Source organism: Mesoplodon bidens, assembly GCF_964165515.1.
Source record: "Mesoplodon bidens genome assembly, chromosome: 10".
Classification (NCBI taxonomy): domain Eukaryota; kingdom Metazoa; phylum Chordata; class Mammalia; order Artiodactyla; family Ziphiidae; genus Mesoplodon; species Mesoplodon bidens.
This window is the reverse complement of record NC_138172.1, coordinates 23,882,630-23,908,394: the sequence shown is the minus strand read 5'-3', so window position 1 is coordinate 23,908,394 and position 25,765 is coordinate 23,882,630. Positions and strand designations below refer to the sequence as shown.

Here is a 25,765-nt window from a genome sequence, read left to right as displayed (position 1 = left end):
CCCAGCAATTATTTTCCTCTTACACAGAGAAGTTAGACAATTCCAGCAAGGTGAAAATCCAGGACAGCAGAAGTCCTGGTTTCCTGATAAGACTCTACTGTAAGCATGCTCTCTCTCTCTCACTTCTAATCTGGGCCCTCCAGACGGACAATTCCCCCAAAATGTCAGTTCACGAAAGAGCAGGAGGTCGGGGGCATAACACTCATGCAAGAGGCAAGCTGCCTGGATCTCAGACCAGACTGGCACCCACCCAAAAAGGGGGGCCCGATTCCCTCTCCCCTCACACCTTACTCTTTCCACCTCTCTCTTTTTTTCTTTCTTTTTTTTTTTTTTTTTGCAGTAGGCGGGCCTATCACTGTTGCGGCCTCTCCTGTTGCGGAGCACAGGCTCCGGACGCGCAGGGTCAGCGGCCATGGCTCATGGGCCCAGCCGCTCCGTGGCATGTGGGATCTTCCCGGACCGGGGCACGAACCCGCGTCCCCTGCATCGGCAGGCGGACTCTCAACCACTGCGCCACCAGGGAAGCCCTTTCCACCTCTCTTGATCTCACTTAACTTCACTCTCTCTCTAAAATCATGTGCGTGTGTGTTGAGAATGGGCAGGGGGGCAGCCTTCTCCAGACCCTTATCTGAGGGTCTCCAACCTGCTGTGGGACAGGTCGGTTACCAGCGGTTGGCGGTGGTTGCTTTTCAACCCAGGGAAATAAACCTTGGGGGTCTGTGTTATCTGCAAAGCCATGAACTTGCTACAAACATGGGATCCACCGCCTGGGTTTATGAACCCACGATGGCTCGAAGGCCACATGGACGTCCACATAATCCTTGTTAAAGAGGTTACACATTAACCGCCACACATCTCAAGAGCCTATCGCCTCCACAATCTCTACACCTTTCATATCCCGCCTTTGAAAGGGCTTTCTGGAAGTTGCTACCACAGTGTTTGAAATAAATAAAACTGGATCTATATTTTGCTTTAGTTTTTAATACGCAGCTATTTCAGGGGGAGCAGCTGGCCCTTAAAAGGCATCTAGTTAACCCCCCCAGGGACAGAAAATAATAATAAACTCCAAATGGCAGACGTACAGGACGGCCAACCTGTGGTTATTTCAACACGTGTTTCAGGGACATGGGGAAACAGTGCCTGGGATAATACCGCATGGCAGAAAGGCCAGTGGTCATTCACACGTGGTTTGGAAATGAATGAACACATACAAGTTGATTAAGCACCAGGAATGGTGCTGGACTCCAGGACCACATGGCAATAAAGTGTTCTCTACCCTTAAGGAGTGTACAACCAGGAGGGGAAGATGGATGCTGAGCGAGTAACCAGAGATGTGTACCAAAGGCCATCGTGGAACAAGACCTTGGCCACCCTCACCCGGGTGTCTGGGGAGATCTGTCTGAGGAACAGTTTAACCTGAGACCAGAACGATAATACAAGTCACGCAGAAAAGGCACAGGGATGAGAGCACAGGCAAAGGCCCTGAAGGGAGGAGAAGGCTCAGCTGGTGAAGGCAACACCCAGTCCTCTGTCACCTGAGCTCAGAAGGCACCTGGGATCAAGCGACGGCAGAGGAGGGAGGGCGGGAGACAGGGGAAGAGGCACCTGGTACCACAGGGACGTGAAGCTGAGCCTAAGAGAGCCCACCGTCCAGGGCAACGAGCCTCACACTTCACACTTGAAAGCCAAGTGCCCCGTAGAACTGCTTAAAATGCAGATTCCCAGGCCCTGGCACCACAGATTCAGACTCCAAGGTCAATGGAAGAGTCAGAAAATGCCTACTGGATCCCTGGAGGACTAACAGAAGGCCACCATGTCATTACCATTTCAATAATAATCAGCCCACTGGCCAGTCCACCTAAATCGGTGGATCGCCAAAGATGGGCTGTCAACGCTTTTCCCAAAGCGTACCTGTCGGCCTTCTCTCAAGTGCCACACGACCACCTGGGACCCCCACCTCTCTCCATTCCGCTCACCTAGAAGGGGACTAGGGAGTAAGAAATGAAAAACAAATAACAGGCCATCAGGTCCTCCAACCCAGGCCCAGGGTTCCCAGTGCCTGCAGAGGTGCAGTACTGACCCCCTGAGTAACCCCACCAGCCGCTCTCCCTCTGGCTTCTCGCCGTAAAGGAAACCGCTTGCAAAGCCTCGGCTTCCTTTCTCATTAAAAGCCACCAGGGCCACAGTTTTCAATTAGCTGTGTCAGCCTACCACCCCGAAGCCGCCCAAGTTCAACGTGTGGGCCCTCCCCCCAGCTTCCGGTCTGCACCAAGCACTTCACACCTCCCTATTGTAAACCTGTCCAGAGCAGTTACCCTGCCTGCATTTGGACAGCCTCAGGACCACATTTCTGTCTAATTTATAGCTGCGAAGCTCTGTCGGCAGAGGCAGCCTTGCCCTGGAGCAGGGGAACTGCAGAGAAGATGGTCAGACCTGGCTGTAAACGCACGTGCACAGCACATTTCCTTAGGTTACAGGAGGGCAAGTTCTCCCATTCTCCCAGGGGCCAACATGGCGTGATACGTAAGCTCCCCCAGAGAGTCTGAAATCTGGATTTGCTGCAGGCATAACTATTGTTCTGTTCTGCCACATTTCCTCCTTCGCCTGGGATTACAAACAGGGAGACAAGTCAAGCAAATAAACCAGGCAAGGGCTGCACGTTATATTTCTACCTAAAGATTTTAAAAGTCTTTAAAATCTTAAAAATAAAATTCTGCTCACCTAAGGAACATAAAACAGGGAGATTTCTCTATCTGGGGAATTCAATTCATCCAAAATTTTATGACCTGTCTCTTTTTAAAACATGCCCTGCTTACAACTCAACAAGAAGACATATTACACAGCTGAAAAAAAAAAAGGCAAATAAAATGGATAAATATTTCCCCGAAGAAGATATACAAACGGCCAAGATGCACATGAAAAGATTCTCAGCATCACTAGTCATTAGGGAAATGCAAATCAAAACCACAAGGACATACCACTTCATACCCACCAGAATGGCTATAATTAAACAGACAAACCATAACAAGTATTGGTGAGGCTGAGAAGAAATGGGAACCTTTATTCGCTGCTGATGAAATTGCAAAAGGGGGTGTGCAGCTTCTGTGCAAAACAGCCTAGCAGCTTCTCAAACACAGAGTTACCATATGACCCAGCAATTCCAGTCCTAGGTATCTCCCCAAGACAAATGAAAACACACATTCATACAAGAAGTTGTACACCGACGTTCACAGCAGCATTATTCACATTAGCCAAAAAGTCCATCAACTTATGAACGGATAAACCCAGTGTGGTCTATCCATACAAGGGAATATTATTCAGCCATAAAAAGGAAAGAACTGCTGATCCATGCTACAACATGGAAGAACCCTGAAAACACTACGCTAAGTGAAAGAAGCCAGACACAAAAGGCCACTTATCATATGATTCCATTTATATGAAATGTCCCGAATAGGCAAATCCAGAGGGACAGAAAGCAGATGTTGCCAGGGGTTGAGAAGAAGAAAGAGTGGGGAGGGGCTGCTAAGGGAACAGGGTTTTGTCCCTCGGTGATGAAGATGTGCTAGAATCAGTAGTGACGGTTGTACAACTCTGTGAATATACTAAAAACCCTGAATCACACAGTTTAAAAGGACGGCTTCTATGATATTTAAATTATATTTCAATGAATCTGTTATAAAAAACAAAACCCAAAACCTTCTGCCTTAACAGGCTTTCAAAATTCCAGACTGAAAATGCCACCTAGCTACTTCTCTACCACACAAATGCAGAAACAACCTTTTCCTCTAAGTGCTAGGAGATAAATGAAGTGGGGTACAGGCAAAATATCCACATTTCAGATGGTAAAGGCATGGCACCACCTCTAAAATCCCTTTCACCCAATCAACTCCTTCTTGCTTCCTAAACTATACTACACTCATGACAATAGCTCTGCCCATGACTCTGTCAGAAGTGGAAAACCTCAGCTGGAGTTTATCCCCCCACAGAAAACAAATTCTCAAGATTTCAAAAGAGCATTCTTTTTCTTCTTTTTTTAGTAATTATTTAATAAGGTTGTGGAAAGCAGGGTTTTCCCGACGGCCAGCCATTCAAAAATGAAGAACAAGCCAGAGGCAGGAGGAAATGTCACCACAATGGGGAGAAAATAAATTAGCTAGATTAAGATCTAACTGATTAAGATCTGACCCCTTTCTGTGGTTCAGGCAGGCAGATTTTAGAAAAAGAGCATGCTATTTCGGGAAAAGTCCTTCCAGAGGAAAAGTTGGGAGCGGGGGGGGGGGGGTGGTGAGACTATACGTTTCAGTTTTTTTTTTTTTTTTCTTTTTGCGGTATGTGGGCCTCTCACTGCTGTGGCCTCTCCCGTTGCGGAGCACAGGCTCCGGACGCGCAGGCCCAGCGGCCATGGCTCACGGGCCCAGCCGCTCCGCGGCACGCGGGATCCTCCCAGACCGGGGCACGAACCCGCGTCCCCTGCATCGGCAGGCGGACTCTCAACCACTGCGCCACCAGGGAGGCCCCACGTTTCAGTTTTATATTAAAAATTTGTTGACGCTGATTGAAAGCAGATGCAAATGGCCAACACCTCCACATCCCCTGCCCTCCCCACCTTCCCCCACAGGTGTGCTGGGTCCCTTCTGGTCAAGAACGTGTCCCCCCTAGACTGCAGGTACCACACCACAGCCCAGCCCTCACCAGCAAACATGCAGTTAACTGGGAAGTCCAGAAGTCTAATGGGGCCAGGATGCCAACCAACATCAAAGAGATTCCAGTTGCTCCCCTTATGCAATAAACTTCTTTCACCCAACATCATTCACACTTTCAGAGTGCAAAGTTCACTCTGATATTGGTGGCTTTCTCACTTTGTAGCTTTTTTGGCAAGTGTCCCTTGGCCTGGTTGTTCATTAATATATAATCAGAACATTAAAAGCATTGTTTCGCCTTCTAGGGAGGCTGGGGCCAATTGAATAAAGCCGACATTGTCCCTGGGATGGAGGAACTACCTTGTAAGGCACAGACAATTCAAAGATGCCCAGGTCAAAGGGTACGTGTGTCCACACGCCCACACTCATACAGAGCTACGTATTTCACAAGATGTTTTTGATATTCCTGGCAAAGGGGTAAGATTAAAATGTTGATCTTACCACAGAAGTGAACCTGGTGTTTCTTTCCCTTTCAACACCAAATTACTCCTTACCTTTTAAACCTTTCCAGAAAGTCATGATATTTGTGGCAGGAAAAGAGATGAGCGAGAAGGGACGTCCCAAGGGCCATCAGGCACTCTACAAGGACGCTGGGTAGGGCACTACTTTTACTTTTCAAATCAGACACACACCAGGACAACTCACTTTCGAGACCATGTTTACTTTGCCGAAAGCCACATTCTAAACACGGGCTCGTTTGTGGAAGGGAAGCTGCTTACAGTCCAACCTTGTTTATGCTCCAAGTAGGTTTGACAGAAAAACCACATCAATTTGTTTAAAAATAATTTCCATTTGCTGGAAGCTGTTCCTGAAGGGTTCTCCGCCACGCTAATCTGCTCTGATTCCTACCAGCTGGAGGTGCCAGGCATGCCGGCCACAGATGGGGTGGGGTGGGGTGGGCATAGGCGGGCTCGCTCTGCAGGCAGGGTGGCAGGCCGGGGCGACTTCTGGGGACCCACAAAGCCACTGTGACATCCCCCTCTGGGACGCACAATCAACTCTGGTCTAAGAAGAACACACAGGCATTTCCTAGTTCAGAGGCAAAACTGCACTAGGAAATGGACACACCCACACAGAAGCACAGTTTTCTAGGCAATTACACCTGGGGCGGGGGGAGGCTTTTCATGCTCCCAGAAACACATCATCTCTAAGTATTAGGGATATGGATGTGTGTTCGAGCCCAAAGTTCACAGTTGAGGGCACTAAGAGAAATTATTTGGCTAACGGAGCCTGAGAAAAAGAAGGAAACTTAAAAAAAGCAAGTGTCCATGGGTAACACCAGCAAAGATCTGCAGCCTCACCAACCGAAGAAACACAGATGAAAGCAATCCAATGCCATTTCCATGTATTAAACTGGTGTATGGTTAGAGAAAGATAGCAATCTCATGTTTGTGAAGGGAAAACGGGCAAAATTTCACATGTAAATCTTAAATCTGTGGCCTCTTAGGAACAGCAGTACCAAGTCTTAAGAATTTGCATATCCAGAGCAACTTAGATTTAACTCATCCTAAGGAAATAAGAGATGTATAAACATATATGTATAAGGATGTTTACCACAGTTTAAGAAAAAGCCTAAATACACAATATCAGGGAAGTCTAATTATGACTTAAACCATATTTATTTAAATGTTTGAAGTTGGAGAAAATATTCATGATACTGAGTCTTAAAAAAAAAGCACACAGGGCTTCCCTGGTGGCGCAGTGGTTGAGAGTCCGCCTGCCGATGTAGGGGACGCGGGTTCGTGCCCCAGTCCAGGAGGATCCCACGTGCCGCGGGGCGGCTGGGCCCGTGAGCCATGGCCACTGGGCCTGCGCGTCCAGAGCCTGTGCTCCGCAGCGTGAGAGGCCACAGCAGTGAAAGGCCCGCATACTGCGCAAAAAAAACCAAAAAAACAAAACAAAAAAAGAGCATACGTTCTGTTGTACATACACCTGAAACTAATATAATGTTACATGTCAATTATTTCTTGATTAAAAAATTTTTTAAAAGCAGAATTACAAGTGAATAGTAACCCTAATTTTGTTTAAAAAAATATAACTTGAAATACTACTCAACCACAGACATTATTGGAAATGTATACACCAAAGTGATATTTATCAATGGAGAATAAGATCAATTATTCTTTTTTCTTGTGTAGTTTCCTCTTTATGCACTATATGTGTCTACCATGTGTCACCAGAAAATTAAAAGTAAATAAAGTAAATTCATGGGGAATTCCCTGGTGGTCCGGTGGTTAGGATTCGGCGCTTTCACTGCTGAGGGCGCAGGTTAAATCCCTGGTCAGGGAACTAAGATCCCGCAAGCTGCGCAGCACAGCCCATCAATCAATCAGTCAATTAAATTAAATAAATGCATGGTAACTAGGCTAGCAGGTAATGGCACAAAACCCCTTTAACATCAAGTCACCTTCCTCAGCTTACCGGGTCCAAAAGGGTCTTCCTACAGAGCCCAAGACCTTGACACCGTTAAAATAAACATCTGAAGCACAGCACAACAGGCAGAACACAGCTTTTCCACTGCCTCCTGTTAGCATCTCTGGGGGACTGCCCACACCTGAGGACCAGGCAAAAAGGGGCCAGATTTAGAAATCTGTCTGCCCAAACTGCCTCCAGCCACTGGAAGCTTCTCTCTAAGTTTCTATTTTTTTAAATAAATTTATTTATTTATTTTTGGCTGCGTTGGGTCTTCCTTGCTGCGTGTGGTCTTTCTCTAGTTGCGGCGAATGGGGGCTTCTCTTGCTGCAGAGCATGGGCTCTAGGTGCGCAGGCTTCAGTAGTTGTGGTGCATGGGCTCAGTAGTTGTGGCTCATGGGCTCTAGAGCACAGGCTCAGTAGTTGTGGCGCACGGGCTGAGTTGCTCCGTGGCATGTGAGATCTTCCCGGACCAGGGGTCAAACCCATGTACCCTGCAATGGCAGGCGGATTCTTAACCACTGTGCCACCAGGGAAATCCCTAAGTTTCTACTTTGGACTGAACCACTGAGGACACAGTAACCTGCCCTTAGTGTGTGTATGTATATATGTATGTATGTATGTATTTACTTTTGGCTGCATTGGGTCTTCACTGCTGCCCATGGGCTTTCTCTAGTTGCAGCCAGTGGGGGCTACTCTTCGTTGCGGTGCGCAGGCTTCTGACTGCAGTGGCTTCTCCTGTAACGGAGCACAGCCTCTAAGCGCGTGGGCTTCGGTAGTTCCGGCACGCGGGCTCAGTAGTTGTGGTGCACAGGCTTAGTTGCTCTGCGGCATGTGGGATCTTCCTGGACCAGGGCTCGAACCCATGTCCCCCACATTGACAAGCGGATTCTTAACCACTGCGCCACCAGGAAAGCCGCTGCCCTTAGTGTTCTTATAACTCATCTGGTCGAGGAGAACAGCCTTTCTCTCTGCCAGCAAAGAGGGAGAAAAAAAATGACCCTGGCCTGGTCATCCTCTCTGTCAAAGTAGAGGTCTTAGCAAAGTAAAGGAGAGCCAGGCAACCCAAACCAGCTGCCTGGCCGGGGCTCAGCATAAACTGAGCACAATAACCACAGGGGAAGGGTGTCGAGACAGCCTTGGTCTAGGTAAGACGCAACCCTCCCCTGCAGTGTCGACTCTGCAAAAATGGACTCCAAACATTGGCTCCAGCAAGAGAGCAGAGAAGAGAACATGGAGGCAGGTGGAAAATGCACTGTGGGCTCCTTTGCCAAACACAACGCGGAGGCCGGTGCCGGGCCTGGTCCACCTGACACCAGAGACCCAGAAGGAAGGCAAGTCCCTTAAACTGAAAACGGGTTTCAGGAACAGTACTTGGATATGGGCTTTTAACAGCCACCTTCCCACAACAGAGGGACTAAAATGACAGTCAGTTCTTCATATGGCATGGAAGCTGCCTGTACTTGTCATCCCTCCACTTGGGTGCCATTTCTTTCTTCTTCCTTTCCATTCTTTTAAGTTCCTCAACACGAATATTTGGTGGAGGATGGAGGAAACTATCAAACTATCAGAGACAAGGTATAGAAATGACAGATAGCTGAGCCCCTGGGAGGGTTAAATTATCCCAGTTGTCTGGGAAGGGTATTTCTGTAAGACGTTCAGGACTACATATTGGGTTGGCTAAAAAAGTTCGTTCAGTTTTAAGTAAAAATAAAAGACACATTTTTCACTTCCACCGAGAACTTTACTCCACATGCTCATCGATCGAACAAACTTTTTGGCCACCCCCAAGAGAATGAATACCAACAGCTCCATCTGTATCAGTATCTGTCCTGAGCATTTAATGTGTCCCAGGCTTTATGCTAGATTACGGGAGCACCACAGTGGGTCTGAACCAAAGCCAGTGCCTGCTTCCAGGGCGTTGACACAGTCTAATGGGGGAGTGAGATATTAATCAAATCAGGACATGGAACTTCTGTATGAAGTACTGCAAGGTCCCCGAGGCAGGAATCTAACCCAGAGGGAAGGTCAGCAAAGATCTCCAGGAGAAGAGACATTTAAGGGGGAATGAGCAGCAGTTTGCAAGGCAGAGAGGGAGGAATGCTCCTCCAGGCGGAGGGAACAGGATGTAAGGGACACGTGACACGTGCAGTATTCCAAGAGCCTGGAAAAAGTCCCAAGTGGTGGCCGGTGCACACGGAACCAGGTAGGAAGGATCGATGAAGCTGGAGAGGCAGGTGGACGGCCAGAGCAGTTAGGCAACGGGAGTCGTACGTTCCAATGTGTGACTCCTGCCAAGATCCCCGTGGCTGGAGGGGCTGGAGCAGAAGAGATGGGAGTAAAACGTTCTCTACCGCCCGTCAAGTCTGCACAACACAAAGATTATAAAAGAAAACGGAACATAAAATTGATCCAACAAATCACCTGCTTTCCAGCTTTGCTGTAGTCCTTTCTTAAAATGAAGTGGGGGGGCGGGCAGTGGGTCACTGATGGCCACGGCCGTCTCCCAGGACCACATACAGCTCACAGGGCCGCAGAGCCCAAGGCACACCAAGGATCTCAGGCAGAGTACACACTCCATCGGCTGGCCTAACTGTTTATATGTTCTTGAGTTAAAAATACACCACTCAGGTCCGTGTTAACACCAGGGCCTTATGACCAAGGCTGTTTGTAAGCCGGTTACACAAGGCCAGCCTAGGACTCGCCCATCTTTTAAATGTGCCTCGATCTGCAAATTGTCTGCCGATACATCAGTGGGATTATAATAAAGCCACCAAATACACACGCATTTGAGAAAAACACTTTCCAAACCCAAGGATACTTTACTGTTTATAAATAGTTTACTTTTTTTGATCTCCGGGCATATAATATTCGCAGTTGCTCCAGAAACCAAAGAAACATGGAACAGGAACACAAACCACAACCCCGCAGAAACAATAAACAACAGATGGCGAGACATACGCGCAGGCTGCCACCCCCTGCACCAAAGGGGCACACCAGAAATGGATGCTGACACACCAGCCTGCCAACAAAGACACGTGCTCTTCTAGATCATGCTCCAGACACCATTTACGGAGCACCGTCCATAGAACTAAGTGTTAGGTGCTTCAGGCCATCAAGGAGGTGAACGGCCAATCACAGCCCTCAAGGAATTCAGAAACTTGAAAGGGAGGCAAAAGAAACACAAGAAAGCAGACAACGCCAGTCTTACTGTATTCTTTCTAAATACCGTTATGTAGTGTCGGGTGTGGCAAGGTGCTAGATTCTGGGCAGGTTATTCAACCACTCTGGGCCTCATACATAACAAAGACATGAGGTATTTCACACAGTTAAGATGACAAGTAAATGAGTGCACGTCCATGTGTCCTGATGCAAAAACGCAAACTTACTGCTATGTGTTGGGCCCCCTTCTAACAATTATAAATTATTTCAATTTTGTCCTCATAACAAGTTTAGTGAGGTGGGCACTATGATTATCCTTATTTAACATAAGAGGGAACTGAGTCAGAGGGAAGCTAAGTAAACTGCCCAAAGTCACCCAGGACGCTAGACACAAGCACCACCACTTCTACCACTCTGCCACCTAAAAGCATGGCTGCCTCATCTCCACCACCAACAACCCCATCATCACACATGTGACATGAAGGGGGCTCTGTAGAGGGCAGGAACACAGTATAATCTTCCCCAGTAGATCCTGAAATGCTGCACTGTTCTGGCCTCTTCATGGGTTAACATGGCTTAAACTCAAAAAGTTCAAAACAAATGCTAAAATAAATTCAGACTCTCATGTCACATTTGCCTTAACTAATGATTCTGATAAGTTGATGTTTATAAGACTTTTTTTAAATGTCATCTGTCTCAAAACAAAGGGAGGGGTCCCAGTAAATAAGTGTGGCCGTCATATTGCTTTCCAAATATGGACATGTCTATTTCAGGGATCACAAGCTCATGTCTCATCATTCTGCCAATTTCACCTCAGTGCTCATTTTTTAAAACTCTGACTAGAATTTTCCAACTACAATGTAACTTTAAGCTTTTGTGTTTCTTCTACATTTAAAAAGAATGCCATTTCCCAATATATAACTCCCAGATGTAGAATTCACAGATGATTCATCTCGCAGAACAAGTGTTCAGAGACATCAGCTCCAAATAGAGCAAAAACTTGGAATTCCCTTCTCCCTCAAAGTAAGAACTCGCCTAGATCTGCTCTGCTCAACAAAGTTTGTTTTCAATTATATTTCCAAATTCTTTTACCAATAACTGCATGGCGTCTGGCACCAACACATCTGATTCTTTGAAGTGGTTCTCAAGCAGAGAGTAGAAAATAAGGATAAAGGGTAAAGAAAGGGAGGCCCATCCATAATTTTTGTTTTAGGTCAAATATTCTCTGCAAAAGTACTCTTCAACATATAAATTCAGACAAAACACAAGCTATGCATTCTCCCTGAAGGTCCGGGCTACAGGAAGTACCACGACTGAAGAAAGCTCCTGAATTTATCCCTTTACCCATCAGCTGACTCTTCATGGGAAAACACATCTTCAGCACAAAGAAAATGTCCCTTTACTCCTTATATCTAAACTCCAAAAACCCTTTTGTTAAGTCCTCAGCACAGGTCAATTAGGAGTAGTCACACTTGGAGGGTAAATTACAGAACCCTTTTCAGACACAATGAAAACATGGGATCCTTTCTGCCCAGAAAAAAGGTGCACCAAGCCCCAAGAAGGAGAGCTATCGGGCAACAAACAAATAATTATCAAGGATTCCTGGGTACATGAAAGTGAACAATCCTGCTGCTTTCAAGTCTAAGTGGAGAAAAAGAGACAGGGATGTGTGAAAACTTACCTAACCAGAGAGACCCTTTCCCCTGGGAGAGGACAAGATACAAATAATAAATCCACCGGAACAAGGTCAAGCGAATAACAAAGAGAGTGTCTAATGTTGACAAAAGAAGCTTGTGGAAGAGTGGGAGGACTATTTGGCCTATTTTGATCTCAGAAAGCACATGGGCAAAGGCCACCTTTAGGTCTTAAAGGGAGAATATTAAAAAAATGGAAGTCTAGTTCTTTGGATCATTTCCTTTAGTCCTAAAGTAGTCCCTAACTCTTGTTCAACTTCCTGTCAAGAAGTTCTAAACCACTAATTGTGCCTCCAACTTCACTGCATTTTAGCTGTAGCCCCAAACAAGGTTCCAGATTCCAAGAACTAGTTCTAAAGAAAAAAGAGAGAAAAATCCAAAGGTTCCACCTTACGAAAGTGTACATGACAAAGAATGAGCGGAAGGAAAAGTAAAGCCCAAGAGTTTCCACGGAAGGCACAAACTCCACGTGGAAGAAAGGTGGATATTCAGGACACAGAAAATAAAAGCTCCCCGGCTCGGCACGACAAAGTCTTCTAAGGAGTCCAATTATGACAGGGATCACAATTTTCAAGACCAGTGTTTGACCAAGAGGGAACCAACAAAGACCCAGGCAGATGGGTCACTTGGTATGAACTTGACCAAAAAAAGAGTACGAGAAAGACTTCAAAATTGGAGAACTCAAGGCCCTGGACTGTACATATTAAGCTGTTGAGTTTCCACCTTGAAAGGCAACCTCAAAAGAGCTCCCTGGTAAAAGGGTTAAAAGCTACGCCGATACCCACCATGTTCCCTGCATGTTGTCAATGGCGAGCCAGCTCAGAGAGGACTGATGAAGTGGTGTGTAGTTGCCCTTCCTCAGGCGATTACTAGTGACTCGGCTCTAGGTGGCTCATCTACTCATTTCAGGCAGCTTATCAACACCACCTACAACGTCACTCGTCAGAACTACGCAGTGAAGGCCCACTTGAGAGAGATGCTGCCTGCAGTGGCCCTAAGAAAGGCAGAGATGAGTGACTCTTGAAAAAACAGGCCCTTAATTTATTTGCCTTTTGTGACCTAAGATCTTAAAAAGCTAAACTGAAGATCTAAAGTAGGTCTGCACCAGCTTCCATAGTTTTCTTCAGGCCAGAGGGAAAAAGAGGCAACGATCAAAGAAAGAAATACGGTGGAGTATTTGCCCCCTTCATTAACTCCCTCACTGAGAGTCCCCCAAGCACACCATGTTTCCCTTTGCTGCCCAGGGCATCCATCTGAGGATTCCACTCAGAAGCACCAAATATGCAAAGGGGACTTTTAAGTAAGTATCCTAGACACACGGATCAACTGACTGCTTCTTACCATCCAATGAGTAGTCAGTTTATTCCTTCTTTGCTTCAATTCGGATAGACTCATATACCTGTATGTATGTAGAAGTCATACATCCCCTTTACAGAAAGGAAATTAACTGATCAGCTCAAGGTCACACTGCCAATCAGGGGCAGAGCTGGGACAAAACCCAAAGTCTCCTGATACCCAGCCATGGGCTCTTTTCCATCCATCCACATTCCTGCCTTCACAGCTTTAAGACAACTATTTTTTTTCCTTTTAGGTCAATAATTTTTATCCCTCTTTGGTCAAGAACCCCTTTAAGAAGCTTAACGAAAATGTGGGCTCATTTCTGCCCAGAAAGATACACTGAGCTCCAAAATTTCACATATAATAAAGTTCCCTAGACAGCCCCCCACAAAAAAAATAATATTTGAGTTCAGCAAGTCTTTATTTTAGGACAGTCTGGAATGTAATATAATTTAATCAATTCACAGTACTGTTTCAAATGAACTTGTGAAAGAATCCAAAAAGCTCCATAGAAGATTTTTCTCTTGGACAAAACACAACCATCGATGAGGCCAAACCACTGTGGCCAAGAGTCCCACACAGACACCAAATCTGAGAAAACATTCAAAGGAATTTGGGATGAGGCAGACCTCAAGAGCTATAAAACATTTCAGATCGCTTTCTGGATCTCCTCTCCTCCCAAGACGAAAGGAAACCCCATCCCATTTGAGCTGTAGCTTCTGCATCCATCACGTTGCTGGATCAACAACCAACTTCCTGGAAGCAACAAGCTCTTCTGGCTGTTTATAAGTTTTGCAAGCACTGGGAGCTTGTGTGCCAGAAACTCACACCAGCCCAGGTGGAGGGAGGAAATCACAGGAAAAAAAATGTTTTTAATTAAAAAAAAATAAAATAAAATATAAGCAAGATGCATGTTGCTGGACCAAGGTATCACACTGCTGAAATCAGATGAAAGAATGAATTTCTCCTAATTTACAAAACAGAAATTAAACTCAGTCAGAATTTCTCAATTCTAAGTACCCCCCACCCTGCACCTCCTCCCCTGTTAAATCTTTCTTAAACTCTTTGGACTGTGTTTCCGCTTTCCTAAACACAGTATCCACATAAGATGGTATCTAATCAAGTATGATATCAATTTAATTAAGCTTAATACAACCATGAGTTTAACCTGACCGTGTTGGACAGCGTTTAAAACCAACGAACACTACATAATCTACACAGAATTCGATTTTCAGAAATCGAATGGAAATCATTCCACAGACTTTGATAAAGTGAATGACTATGTAACTCCCATTTGGATTCCTAATTAAGCTGAAACCAGCATGAAATCTGTCCTAAAAGGCTCTCCTAACCAACAAAGTAACAGGCTGTGGAGAAATTAAACTATGACTTTGACAAAACAAAACCAAAGCATTCTGCAGCTACTTGAAGAAAAGCATTCTCAAATCTGTGTGAAGTTTAAATCAAGCACAGAGGGTTCCAAGACTGTAGTTCTTTGCTTTTGGGGGATTTTCTTCCAGGGTGCCTCTAACTCTATTTAAAGCAGCCTCAAGTAGCCACAGCTGGAGGGTCAGGCCTTACAAAGTAAACAATAGTTAACTCAATTCAGACTCAGGACCTAACTACAACCAATGGCTAATTACCCCTCTATTAACCAACAATATCTGAAATATCACTTTTTAAATGACCCATTCGGAATTATGTTTGTTCACTAAAGGATTCTAATCAACAATTAATAGCATAGTAGAAACTGCCCAATTAAGAGCTACATAGGGAGAGATAAGAGTTCCTCAGAATTACACATTTCTGGCAAAGGATTCTAGCACAAAAGAACTTTCTAAGTAGTACCTCCCACAAGAGAGAGAGAAAAACTGTATTCTGAGAACATATAAATTAAGAGTGTACACAGTATGCACTCAATAAACATTCTTTAAATGTATAGTTTACCACAATTCCCTTTGGAAAAAACAGACTCAAAATAAATGCTGATTTTTTCCCCTAAGGCTGTTCAAGTTCACATTTCTTTAAACCACCCCACAGTGAATGAAATGAAATTTAAACTTTCTCAAAAAATACTTATATCTTAATTTTTAAAAACCTATATACATTTATAGATGAAGTGATATGCTTGGATCTGTTTCCAAATGGAAGGGGACAAGTGTATTAAGGCATAGCTCAAACAAGAGGAGCCATTATCATCAAAAAGAACACAAATAAAAAAAGCTGGAGAAGATGTGGAGAAGAGGGAACCCTGGTACACTGTTGGTGGGAATGTAAATCGGTGCAGCCACTGTGGAAAACAGTATGTAGGCTCCTCAAAAAACTAAGAATAGAATTACCATACGAGCCAGCAACCCCACTTCTGGGTTTATATCCAAAAAAACAAAAAGACTAATTCAAAAAGATACATGCACCCCAATGTTCATAGCAGTACTACTTACAACTGCCAACATATGGAAACAACCTAAGTGCCCATCAATAGATGAATGGATAAAGAAGATGTGATACACACACACACACACACACACACAATGGAACAACAAAAAAGAACAAAATTTGCCATTTGCAGCAACGTGGATGGACTTGGAGGGCATTATGCTCAGTGAAATAAGTCAGAGAGAGAAAGACAAATACTGTATATCACTTACATGTGGAATCTAAAAATACAAAAAACTAATGAACATAACAAAAAAGAAGCAGACTCAGAGAACAAACTAGCAGTTAGTTGGGGGGGCAACATAGGGGTGGGGGAATGAGAGGTACAGACTACTGGGTATAAGACAGGCTCAAGGATGTATTGTACAACTCAGGGATTATAGCCAATATTTCACAATAACTGTAAATGGAAAATAACCTTTAAAAATTTTTATAAAAAATTTTTTTTAAAAAAGGAGCCGTCAGCTGCTATTTGTTGAGGCTGGGGGATGGTACATAAATTTCATTACATTATTCTGTCCACTTGTGTAGATGCCTGTAAACTCCCTAATAAAAAGGTAAGAAAAAACACCCTATACCAACAGAAGTGACTTAGTTTTTTAAGTTCTTGGCTGCATATCTAATGTTCCATTAATTCAGAATTTTTTTTTTAAATCAGACTTTTCAGATCTTCTCCTCACTAGAAAGAGAAGCTGTGGGACTTCCCTGGTGGCGCAGTGGTTAATAATCCGCCTGCCAATGCAAGGGACACGGGTTCGAGCCCTGGTCTGGGAAGATCCCACATGTCGGGAGCAACAACTACTGAGCCCGTGCACCTACAGCCCGTGCTCCGCAACAGAGAAGCCACTGAAATGAGAAGCCCACACACCACAAAGAAGAGCAGCCCTGGCTTGCCACAACTAGAGAAAACCCAGGCGCAGCAAGAGAAGACCCAATGCAGCCAAAAATAAATAATGAGGGGTGAGATGAGGGGGAGGGGGAGGGGGGAGGGGGAGGGGGAGGGGGGAGGGGGAGGGGGAGGGGGAGGGGGGAGGGGAGGGGGAGGGGGGAGGGGAGGGGAGGGGGAGGGGGGGGAGGGGGGAGGGGGGAGGGGAGGGGAGGGGAGGGGAGGGGAGGGGGAGGGGGGAGGGGGAGGGGGTACTGCCAGTGAGTGAGTAGCTGTCACTCCCCAGGCAGAGCCCCGTGTGTCAATGTCTTTTCATCCAGCCCAAAGTGCCACTGCTGGGGGTACAAATGCTTTCAAACAAAGAGCAAGGCCACTACAAAATTTGGAACTAAAGTGAGATTATTATCCATTCTCCAGTTCTAAAGTGCTCATTTCTTCTCATTGTATCTAACAGGCTATCATCAAGTAGGTAATCCAGCGAGAAAGAATTTATCAGTGCAATGTATGCCCTGGCCAGGATAAGCGCCACATTACTTGAATGGCAAATTATAAACTGGTGGAAGGAGCAAAGGACAGGAAGTGAGGAAGTGGAGGTGGGGGAGGGGGACACTTGCTAAATGCTGTATAAAGGAGTCTTAGAAGATGAAGTTGTGTGATTTGTTTTTAATCAGCAGAAAAAAAACCCCTCCATTATCTTGTTTCTTATCATTTAGGCAACTCTACTGCAGGGCAGACCCTCACCCATTCCATTCATTTTCTTCCTAATAATAAGACAACTTGAGAAAAAAAATATTTGCAGATCATAAAAGATTAGAGACCTGGGCACCATAAAAGTTTAAAGAATAATCAATGCAAAGTGCTTAAAAAGAGACAGGCCATGCTTTCTTTAAACTCTCTGAATGCCACCTTTTGCCAAAATAAACTGAACAAGCAGTGATTGGAACCTGCATCCTGGTTCATAAGGAAACCAAGATGTATTAGGACTTGCAGAGATGAACGGATTGGTTGTTCACACAATGGGCTTTACCGGTTATGCTAGATTAAAGAGTAATAAAGACGCAAACAATCGTAGCCGTTCATGTGGGCAAGGCTGTGAATCATGGCCATTCACGGGGGAAGGGATGCAGGTACAGGTGCATGAGCAAAAGCAAACGGCTTTTCAGGTGGCATCCTTGCCAGATTCCTCAGATGACCCTGTGCTCACTGCTCGTGTCCCCTACAAAGTTACTGTACAATGGCAAACAAACCAAAACAAACGAAAAATGTCAGAGCTCTCCAGCTCTCTGCACACAACCCCACAATCATCTCCCCTCACACCTCCTCCCCCAAACATTTCCAAAGAGAAGTGGGTACAGCGCAGGATTCAGTCGGCCCCAGCCTGCAACCTAACCCTTGATTGGAAGAGCACATCTGCGCACATCTGCATGTTTCCAAGCAATTGACAGAGAATCTCATAGGGCTCAGTTTCAATGAAACCCTGGGAAATAATGGGATAAAATTATTAGTTTAAGGGCCTCTCACTTTCCGGCCTCCTTCCCATACCCCACCTCCCAGAAGGGTAATGTTCAGTAGACAGAAGTATTTGCACAACTGGAATACATTTATAAACCACCTCAATCATTTTTGCTAATTGCATAATTCATATAATTTTTTGCAACTGTTCATAGTTTCCCCCCTGAATTTGTCTGAGCTTCCCAAGGGCACATAAAGTTTCACTCTTTACATACCACCAAAAACTTCACGGCAGAAGGCTGTTTGGGTTGTGAGCCCTGCCACCTGCTTACGCCAAAAGAGATCTTCATTATCAGAAAAGTAAACTTTTCCCAGGAAGCCTCTGTCACCAGGAACTCTGACTTGGAGAGACTTGCCATGAGAGGATGCAAAATGTGAGTTACTGGGGCCTTAGCCTGAGGTGACTGATTCACACTGGACTGGGCTGAATACATGTGTCACCTAACTTAGTCTTCACAGCAGCTTAAGACAAAATATTATGATCCCCTTTTTAGAAACAAAGGGAAGAGGTTCGCCACAAATCACACACACAGCTGTAGGGTGGTGGAGCCAGGAATGGACCCTAGAAATAATTTCCAATCTCTTCATCACTATTCCCTAGTGAATGGTGAGCACTGGGTGTGACCAGCAGGGATGAGGCATCCAAATAATTGAGTAAGAGTGAAGGAAAGCTTTGCCCTCACCGGCTCTTTTCCCCATCAGTAACCCAACCCAAGACCCAGGGTACAATTGGGCATCAAATGCCCACCCAGAGGACAAAGAATAAACACCTAAAGGCAGGACATGAAACGCACGAAACCCAGGGAAATAGGGAAGCAGCTTTTTTAAAAAAACAGAGCGACTTTTATAAGCAGACTGGGTTTATAGCTTGCGTTTCAGAAGATTATGCGTAAAGTACTTATATTGAAACCACACGTAAAGTATTAAATTATATAAACATACTAGTATAGAAATGCATAAAGCATAAAGCCTTTGGGTAAGAAAAATTCATAAGCATGCCCACACCAAAAAAAAAAACCCCATAAAAAACCAAAACCAGGGTACAAATTGGCAACTTTCAATTAGACCACAGACAAATCACAATATTCATTTTTTCTGTAATCCTGATTTAACTATTAATTTTGCTTCAGGGCAACAATCGTCTATCAAGTTCTTCAGTAGAAAATTTCTCAGCCTTAGTCCCATAATTGGCCAATTATTACGTAAGTCTGGACTACTATTCTAAACCCTGCAGTTATACAGAAAAAATAACTCCAAGAGGGTTAACTATTGTGAAAATTTTAACCTCTGGTCTTCAAAGTCCTACTTCTTTCCATGAGGACATAAAAACAGATCTGAGTTTCTGACGGATTCCCACACTTTAATGTGAAACAAAAGCAGAAGACAGGGCTTCCCTGGTGGCGCAGTGGTTGAGAATCTGCCTGCCAATGCAGGGGACACGGGTTCGAGCCCTGGTCTGGGAAGATCCCACATGCCGCGGAGCAACTGGACCCGTGAGCCACAACTACTGAGCCTGCGCGTCTGGAGCCTGTGCTCCGCAACAAGAGAGGCCGCGATAGTGAGAGGTCCGCTCGCCGCAACGAAAGAAAGCCCTCGCACAGAAACGAAGACCCAACACAGCAAAAATAAATAAATAAATGTATTTAAAAGAAGTCAGGAGACACTTAAAAAAAAAAAAAGCAGAAGACAACCACATTACTGACAGACACCATGAACTGAAGCCAGGAGGTAGATGGAATGGACCCACAGGTTCAATGCCATGCTTAAGTCATTAAAAAACACCACTAACGGTTCCTAAATTCACCACCGGCCAGGCAACATTAGAGATTTTTATATACTTCCCCTCCTCTGCCTGGGAATTTTCCTCCCACCTCTCCTCCCTCCTGTCTCAAGACAATGCCTTCAGCCTTTGAAACTGCATCCACTGTAAACAGCTCTGAATATTAACACAGCCCGGAGCCCTGCTCTAGAAGACCCCCAGGGTTTCAAGTTGCAGTTGCTGAGGAGGGGGAAGGTCCCTAATGAGTTAATATCACCAAACTCATTCACAAGTCGTTGAAAATCAGGCTTGCTCATGAAACTTGAAGTCTTTCAACTTATGGGGTAAGTCAGAGGAATCCCTTTCAGTTTTAAGCCAAGCGACCTTGGTACCACGAACATCCTTGATTGCTTATAGCGACTTTCAATTCTACGAATCCCTTTCCCAGATTTCCCTCTCTGGTGTCACTTTTAAAATAACCAATGGCTATTTTAAACAACCTCCTTCCCCGGATAACAGACCTTCCGGGCTACAGCAGGTGCACAGAACTGGGCCGGGGGCATTGTTAAGTCACACAAAACCCCAGTAGCTCTCTCGCATTCCTGTCCACTCTGAAAGAGAAGATGCTGAAAAGCCTTTGCACCAGGGAGACACCTCTGCAGAATGGGGGAGAGGCCCTTTCATTGTGAGCTTGGTGTTTGAGGGAGAGAAAGGTCAGCCAGAGGCCATCCCAACGTGCTCAGGGAAGGCTGCGTGGGGAACTCAGGCCAAGGCATTAACACGGCAGGGAGAGAAACTTGCGGCCCCTGGAGCAGGGCTGGCGGGCCCGCGCATCCGGACGTCCACTGGGAACCAGCTCTCATTACTCTGCACAGAATTGTCATCTTTCTGGAGATGAAGAATTACTGCCTACAATACATTCAAAAGTCCAAAGGTTGGGAAATCTGGTGACCCAGTGTAATTATGGAAAAGAAAAGCACGCTTCTTTTTAACGCAGTCCCTTGGAAAGGGGGGGCAAGAACAGCCCTGACGTACCCTAAAGGCAAGAGGCACCGTGGGCCAACACAGTTCATTTTTGTATTGGGCCCTGGGGGTCTCCAGGCACTTCCTAATTTCACAGTCCTCAAAAATTAGATTTTATGGCCATAATCTCCTATCAGAGGGACTTAAATCCTGTCCCTTAAAAAGGCAACCAATTTCATTTCCCAGACTTCCCCTTACCTCAAAAAAAGTGTCAGAAAACTCTTAACAGATAAGTGCTCCATCATGCAGGGGAATTGAGGCCAGGCTTGTGACACTTGTTGCAAAGAAAAGGACTCTGAGCTCAGACTAAAGCTGCCCAAAACTTTAAAAGCACTTGCACTTTTCAGATTTTCTCTCTGCCCACTACCCTGTGCTCGAAAGGGTCCCTATTCAGAAAAACCCTTTGCCCATCCCCACCAGTCGGAAGATGTTCATGGTCTGCTGAGTTCTTCTTAAGTGATACAGAGGCTCAAAGAGGAAAATGGGCAGAAGGGAAGACCTCAGGGTAATCCAGACAACAATCTACTTCTTAAAAAAAAAACCATACACACACACACAAGAATCTCAGCTTAGGTTCTGGAACAATTTGGTCATCTGCACTTTAAATCTAATTTGCATAAACAGGATGGAAAGTATTTTCCAAACCCTTAATTCACAACACCCTGAACACCTGGGCCTTCCAGCACAGCTGTAAAATTTGAAAGACAAAGGCCCTCTTTGCTTCCCAACTACAATGGCAACCACCACGGGGCCTGTGTTTATTTTCTAATGTAAGCATAGGCACCACTTTGGTGCCCAAACCAACAGAGGTTCGATTAAGTCACCCAGGTTCGGTACTGCAAACACGAAGGGAGACAAAATACAAAGAGACCCAAATCAATACATCTGTCTTAATGTGACTCAGAATAACCAGACTTGGTGACCTTTAAGGGATGTCCTTGCTTCCGAATGCCATGTCATCTTCCTTCCACACTGAGAAGGAGAATCAGTTGTTCCTCCTCCAGGGCCTGCCTGCCTTCCTATCACAATCCCATTAAGTCATCATTGAGCTGCCAGACCCTGTAAGCAAGCAATACTGTGCTCAACTTCATGCCACAGACAAGAGTCTAAGGTAAATTGTGTTTAACGCGTCTTCAACAGCTTCTGAAGCCATGCTCTCCAAAACCATTTCAAAGAAAGAAAACATCTGAGTTCTAAGAAGTTCAACTTCTTCTAAGGTTCTGGGAAGTTGGAATAGGGAGTGGCAGTGCTGGGAGCTATTTATGAACGTGCTGGATGGACAAGGCCAATCGCACCGTAATGGGACGGCAAACTCAAGTAATGGCTCAACTACCACAACTATAAGTTATTGTGTTGAATAAGTTATCCTCAGGCCCTGGGAATGAACATATTTTCCTTTCTCCCAGCGCCATTCCAGTTCTGCTATTCAAACTGCATTTACATCCACGATTAAAGAGTTTTACTTTCCTTATGTGGGGCTTAGGAGCAACTCCAAAATTAGATGCACTGTTTACAAAAGCAAAAAAAATAAAAAAAATTCCATAAAGCCACAGGTCCCCTTCTATCTCAAACCCACAGCCTGAAATTTTTTGAACTAGCTGCAGTAAATCTAGTTCATGGGGTTATAAACTAGCTCAAAGCATTTTCTAGACACAATGGACTCAGAGGGTGTAAACGTGGTGAAACTATAAGATATTTTATTTTATTATAGACAGAGACTTTCTCCCCTAAAGTCTTACTGAATCATAGCCAGGAATATAAAAGATATAAATATCCTGATGCAAAATTTAGAATAAGACTAATGACTTAAATGGGGAAATCTGAAGTCTAGGGAAAAATAAAAACACATTTGCTTGCTTTTTCTTTAATCAGAAAAAAAAAAACTTCACAAACATTTTTCAAAGGATATACATTCTGTACTGAATACCACATTGCCACATACTAACCAGAAGCCATACTACTCACATCTTAAAATCGAATCAGTTAACACCATCATCAGTATAATCAAGTCTAACTGAAGCTCAAAACAGCCAGTTTGGTATTTACTAATCATCAACTGTGTGAGGAAAAGAGAAAAGACTGCAATTTTAAAGGTATTTATGACTTGTGAAATGTCACTCCTTAGGCAGACAGAAAGCCCTCCAAACAACCAGTAGTTCTGCTCCAGAAATTAAAGGGCAAGGCAAAGTGGATCTTGTGGCCACAGGAAAGTGAAAACAGAGGACACCCTGTCCTCTCCAGGAAGCCGCCACTTCTGAACTAAGTGCCTTCCCCACGATGCCACTGACACCTGGCATTGGGAGTCAGTCTTCCAACAGGTGAACACCTAAGATGTTAGTCTGATTCCACCCACATGATTTAGCTTTTTAAAAAACTAAGAGCATGTAAAGGAAAACCCACAATACCCAAGACTACCACAACTAAATACAATACTACCTAATGACAACGCTGGGTTCTACCTCCCACTACCTTACACAGCCACCACCTGTGTTAAAACCCACACCGTGATCACTGGTTTTCCCTAAGGGGATTCCAAAGGAACAGCAGAATACTGAAGAGAAATCCTACACATAAGTCAACGGTCCAGTTTCAGAACTCTGTAGGACTGATCACTGATCACCCATGTGCAGCGTGGTCCAAGTTAAAGATCTGTGCCCAGCTCTCAAAGGTACAGGATCTTCACGTCAGAAAGGAATTAACTTTCCTTCTTTCCCTTCATGGCAACCAGATTCCCAGACCACATGTTCTTAGATCAAGCCACAGGTGTTGGTTAAAACCGGTGTCACCAGTTTTCTTTCTCTTTTTTGAACAGTGAATGTCCCGCCTGAGGTTACTACTGTGCCTCTTCTATGTTCTAGGAAAGATGTCCAATTATTCAACTGAAAAGCAGAACTATTCAACCTAGGCCTCTTCTGGAAGGTACTAACAGTTCTGCAGAGATGTTAATTACTGATAACTGGACAGCATTTTGACTCATGGACTAGATTTGTCAGAAATTTTGAAAGCCTATGACATTCTACCATGTTTACAGAAATCTAATGTGGTGGTGGTGTTGTTTTCCTGCCAAGCCTCCAGTAAGAAGTGTCCCACCAAGTCCGGATAAGCCCAAATCCGGACAGCACAGAAAAGAGCCTCTTGCGGGTAAAACACACTCTGCTTAAATCAACCCAGAGTCTGGCACCCTCTTCCAAAGTAGCACTACTCCAAAACTAATTTGCACCATTTATAGAGGAGAAATGCTAGAGGATGGGCCCCACTCCACTGGATCGTCAAGCCCAATGGGTCCCCTAGGGAACAGACAGGAAGGGTCTGGAACACAGTTCCCTAAAATGCCTACCAGGTGGAAAAGGACCAACTTCCAGCGGTCACAGATCTCCAGGAACTCTCAAAGCCCGATAACTCAGGGGGTCCTCCAGGGAAGGACTCAGAGGGTGTCCTTCTGCCCTGGGCCTGAGCCAAGTCAGGCCACCAAGGTCCCGGGGAGATGAGGAGGCGGCTACACACACTCTCACTAATAAATAATGTAAATGGAAGACTGGAGGCAAAAGTCACCTTCATTCATTACCCACTGGAAGGCCAAACAGCTCAGACAACAGAGAGTTGGGTTACAGAAGAGAAAAAAAGAAACACCCGGGGACCCCCAGACAGACTTCCTCACTCTTTCCCCTCCAGATGTTTCCCACTCTCCACCCACAGACATACACCCTCACCTCCTGACTCTTTACTCACATTCTCTTACCTCCAGAATCCCACCCACTCACCAACTCTCAGATGACCTTTAGGAGCCACGCTCACTCACCTCCAGACCCCCACGACACTTTCTTCTCCTCCAGAATCTCAAGACCCACACTCGCTCACCTTCATACCCCATGACCCACGGTCGATCACATCCTTCCCCCCACGAGGTACACTTTCCTCCTCCAGATCCCCAAGACCCACGCTCGCGCACATCCAGACCCTCACGAGACGCACGCTTTTCCCATCCCGACTTCTTCGCACGCACGCCCTCTCTCCTCCGGACCCCCAAGGACCACCACTACGATCCCACGCGAACAGTTTTCCAGCTCATTCAACTTCACATACAAGCAACTCAATCCGCACCCCTTTCCCGGGGTAACACCCCTGCCGCCCCGTCCCCAAGTGACAGCGTCCCGGGGCGCGGGGAGGACGGAAAGGGCGGCACTCACAGGCTCCGTGTCCAGGCGGGCAGGTCCCTGGGCAGCGCCGCCAGCCCGCGCCCGCCGCAGTCCAGCGAATCCCCAGCGCAAGTGCAGGCGGCAGCGCAGGGCGCCCGCGGGCCGGCCGCGGCCGATGCGGGCTCCAGCCAAAGCAGCACCAGCAGCAGCAGCAGCAGCCAGTGGAGGAGAAGACAAGGCGAGCGGCGCGGGGCCCCGAGCGCTCGCCGGACCGGCCGCGCCATCTTGTCTGGAGCGCGCAGCGAACTCCCGGCGCTGGGGCTGCGAGGTCCGGGGCGACCGCAGGCGCGGGCGGGCCAGCGGGGGCTCTGCTCAGCACTAGGCTCCGCGCCGGGACATGGCCGCCGGCACAAGTTCTCTCTGCGGCGGCGACTCCGGCGTTCAGCGGGCCCCCGGTGCCCGAGCCGCTCCGCAGCGCCCGGAGGGGGCCGCGAACCCCGCGCCCATCCGGGCCGACCCGCCCGTGCCCGCTGCGAACCCCACGGATCCGGGCAAAGGGTGCTTGGCCGGCGCTCCTCGTTCTCCCGCCGCGCTCCTGGCCGGGTTTAGGAGGCCCCGTGCACGCCAAGTGCCGCCGCCGCTGCGAGGAAAGCGCTCAGGCTCGCAGCCGGAGCTCTGCGCCCGTGGGCATCTTCCTCGCCGCTACG

At 46.1% G+C, this 25,765-nt stretch overlaps 1 protein-coding gene across 1 annotated transcript in view; it reads right to left on the bottom strand.

Annotated features, from left to right (window-relative positions):
* LRIG1 (leucine rich repeats and immunoglobulin like domains 1) overlaps positions 1–25,456 on the bottom strand; it is a 121,187-nt gene extending 95,731 nt beyond the window's left edge. The window contains exon 1 of the mRNA XM_081246538.1: positions 25,110–25,456. Within this exon, the coding sequence (XP_081102664.1) occupies positions 25,110–25,342 (233 nt within the window). The 5' untranslated portion in view covers positions 25,343–25,456. The remainder of the gene's footprint in view (positions 1–25,109) is intronic.
* Between the last annotated feature and the right edge of the window lie 309 nt (positions 25,457–25,765).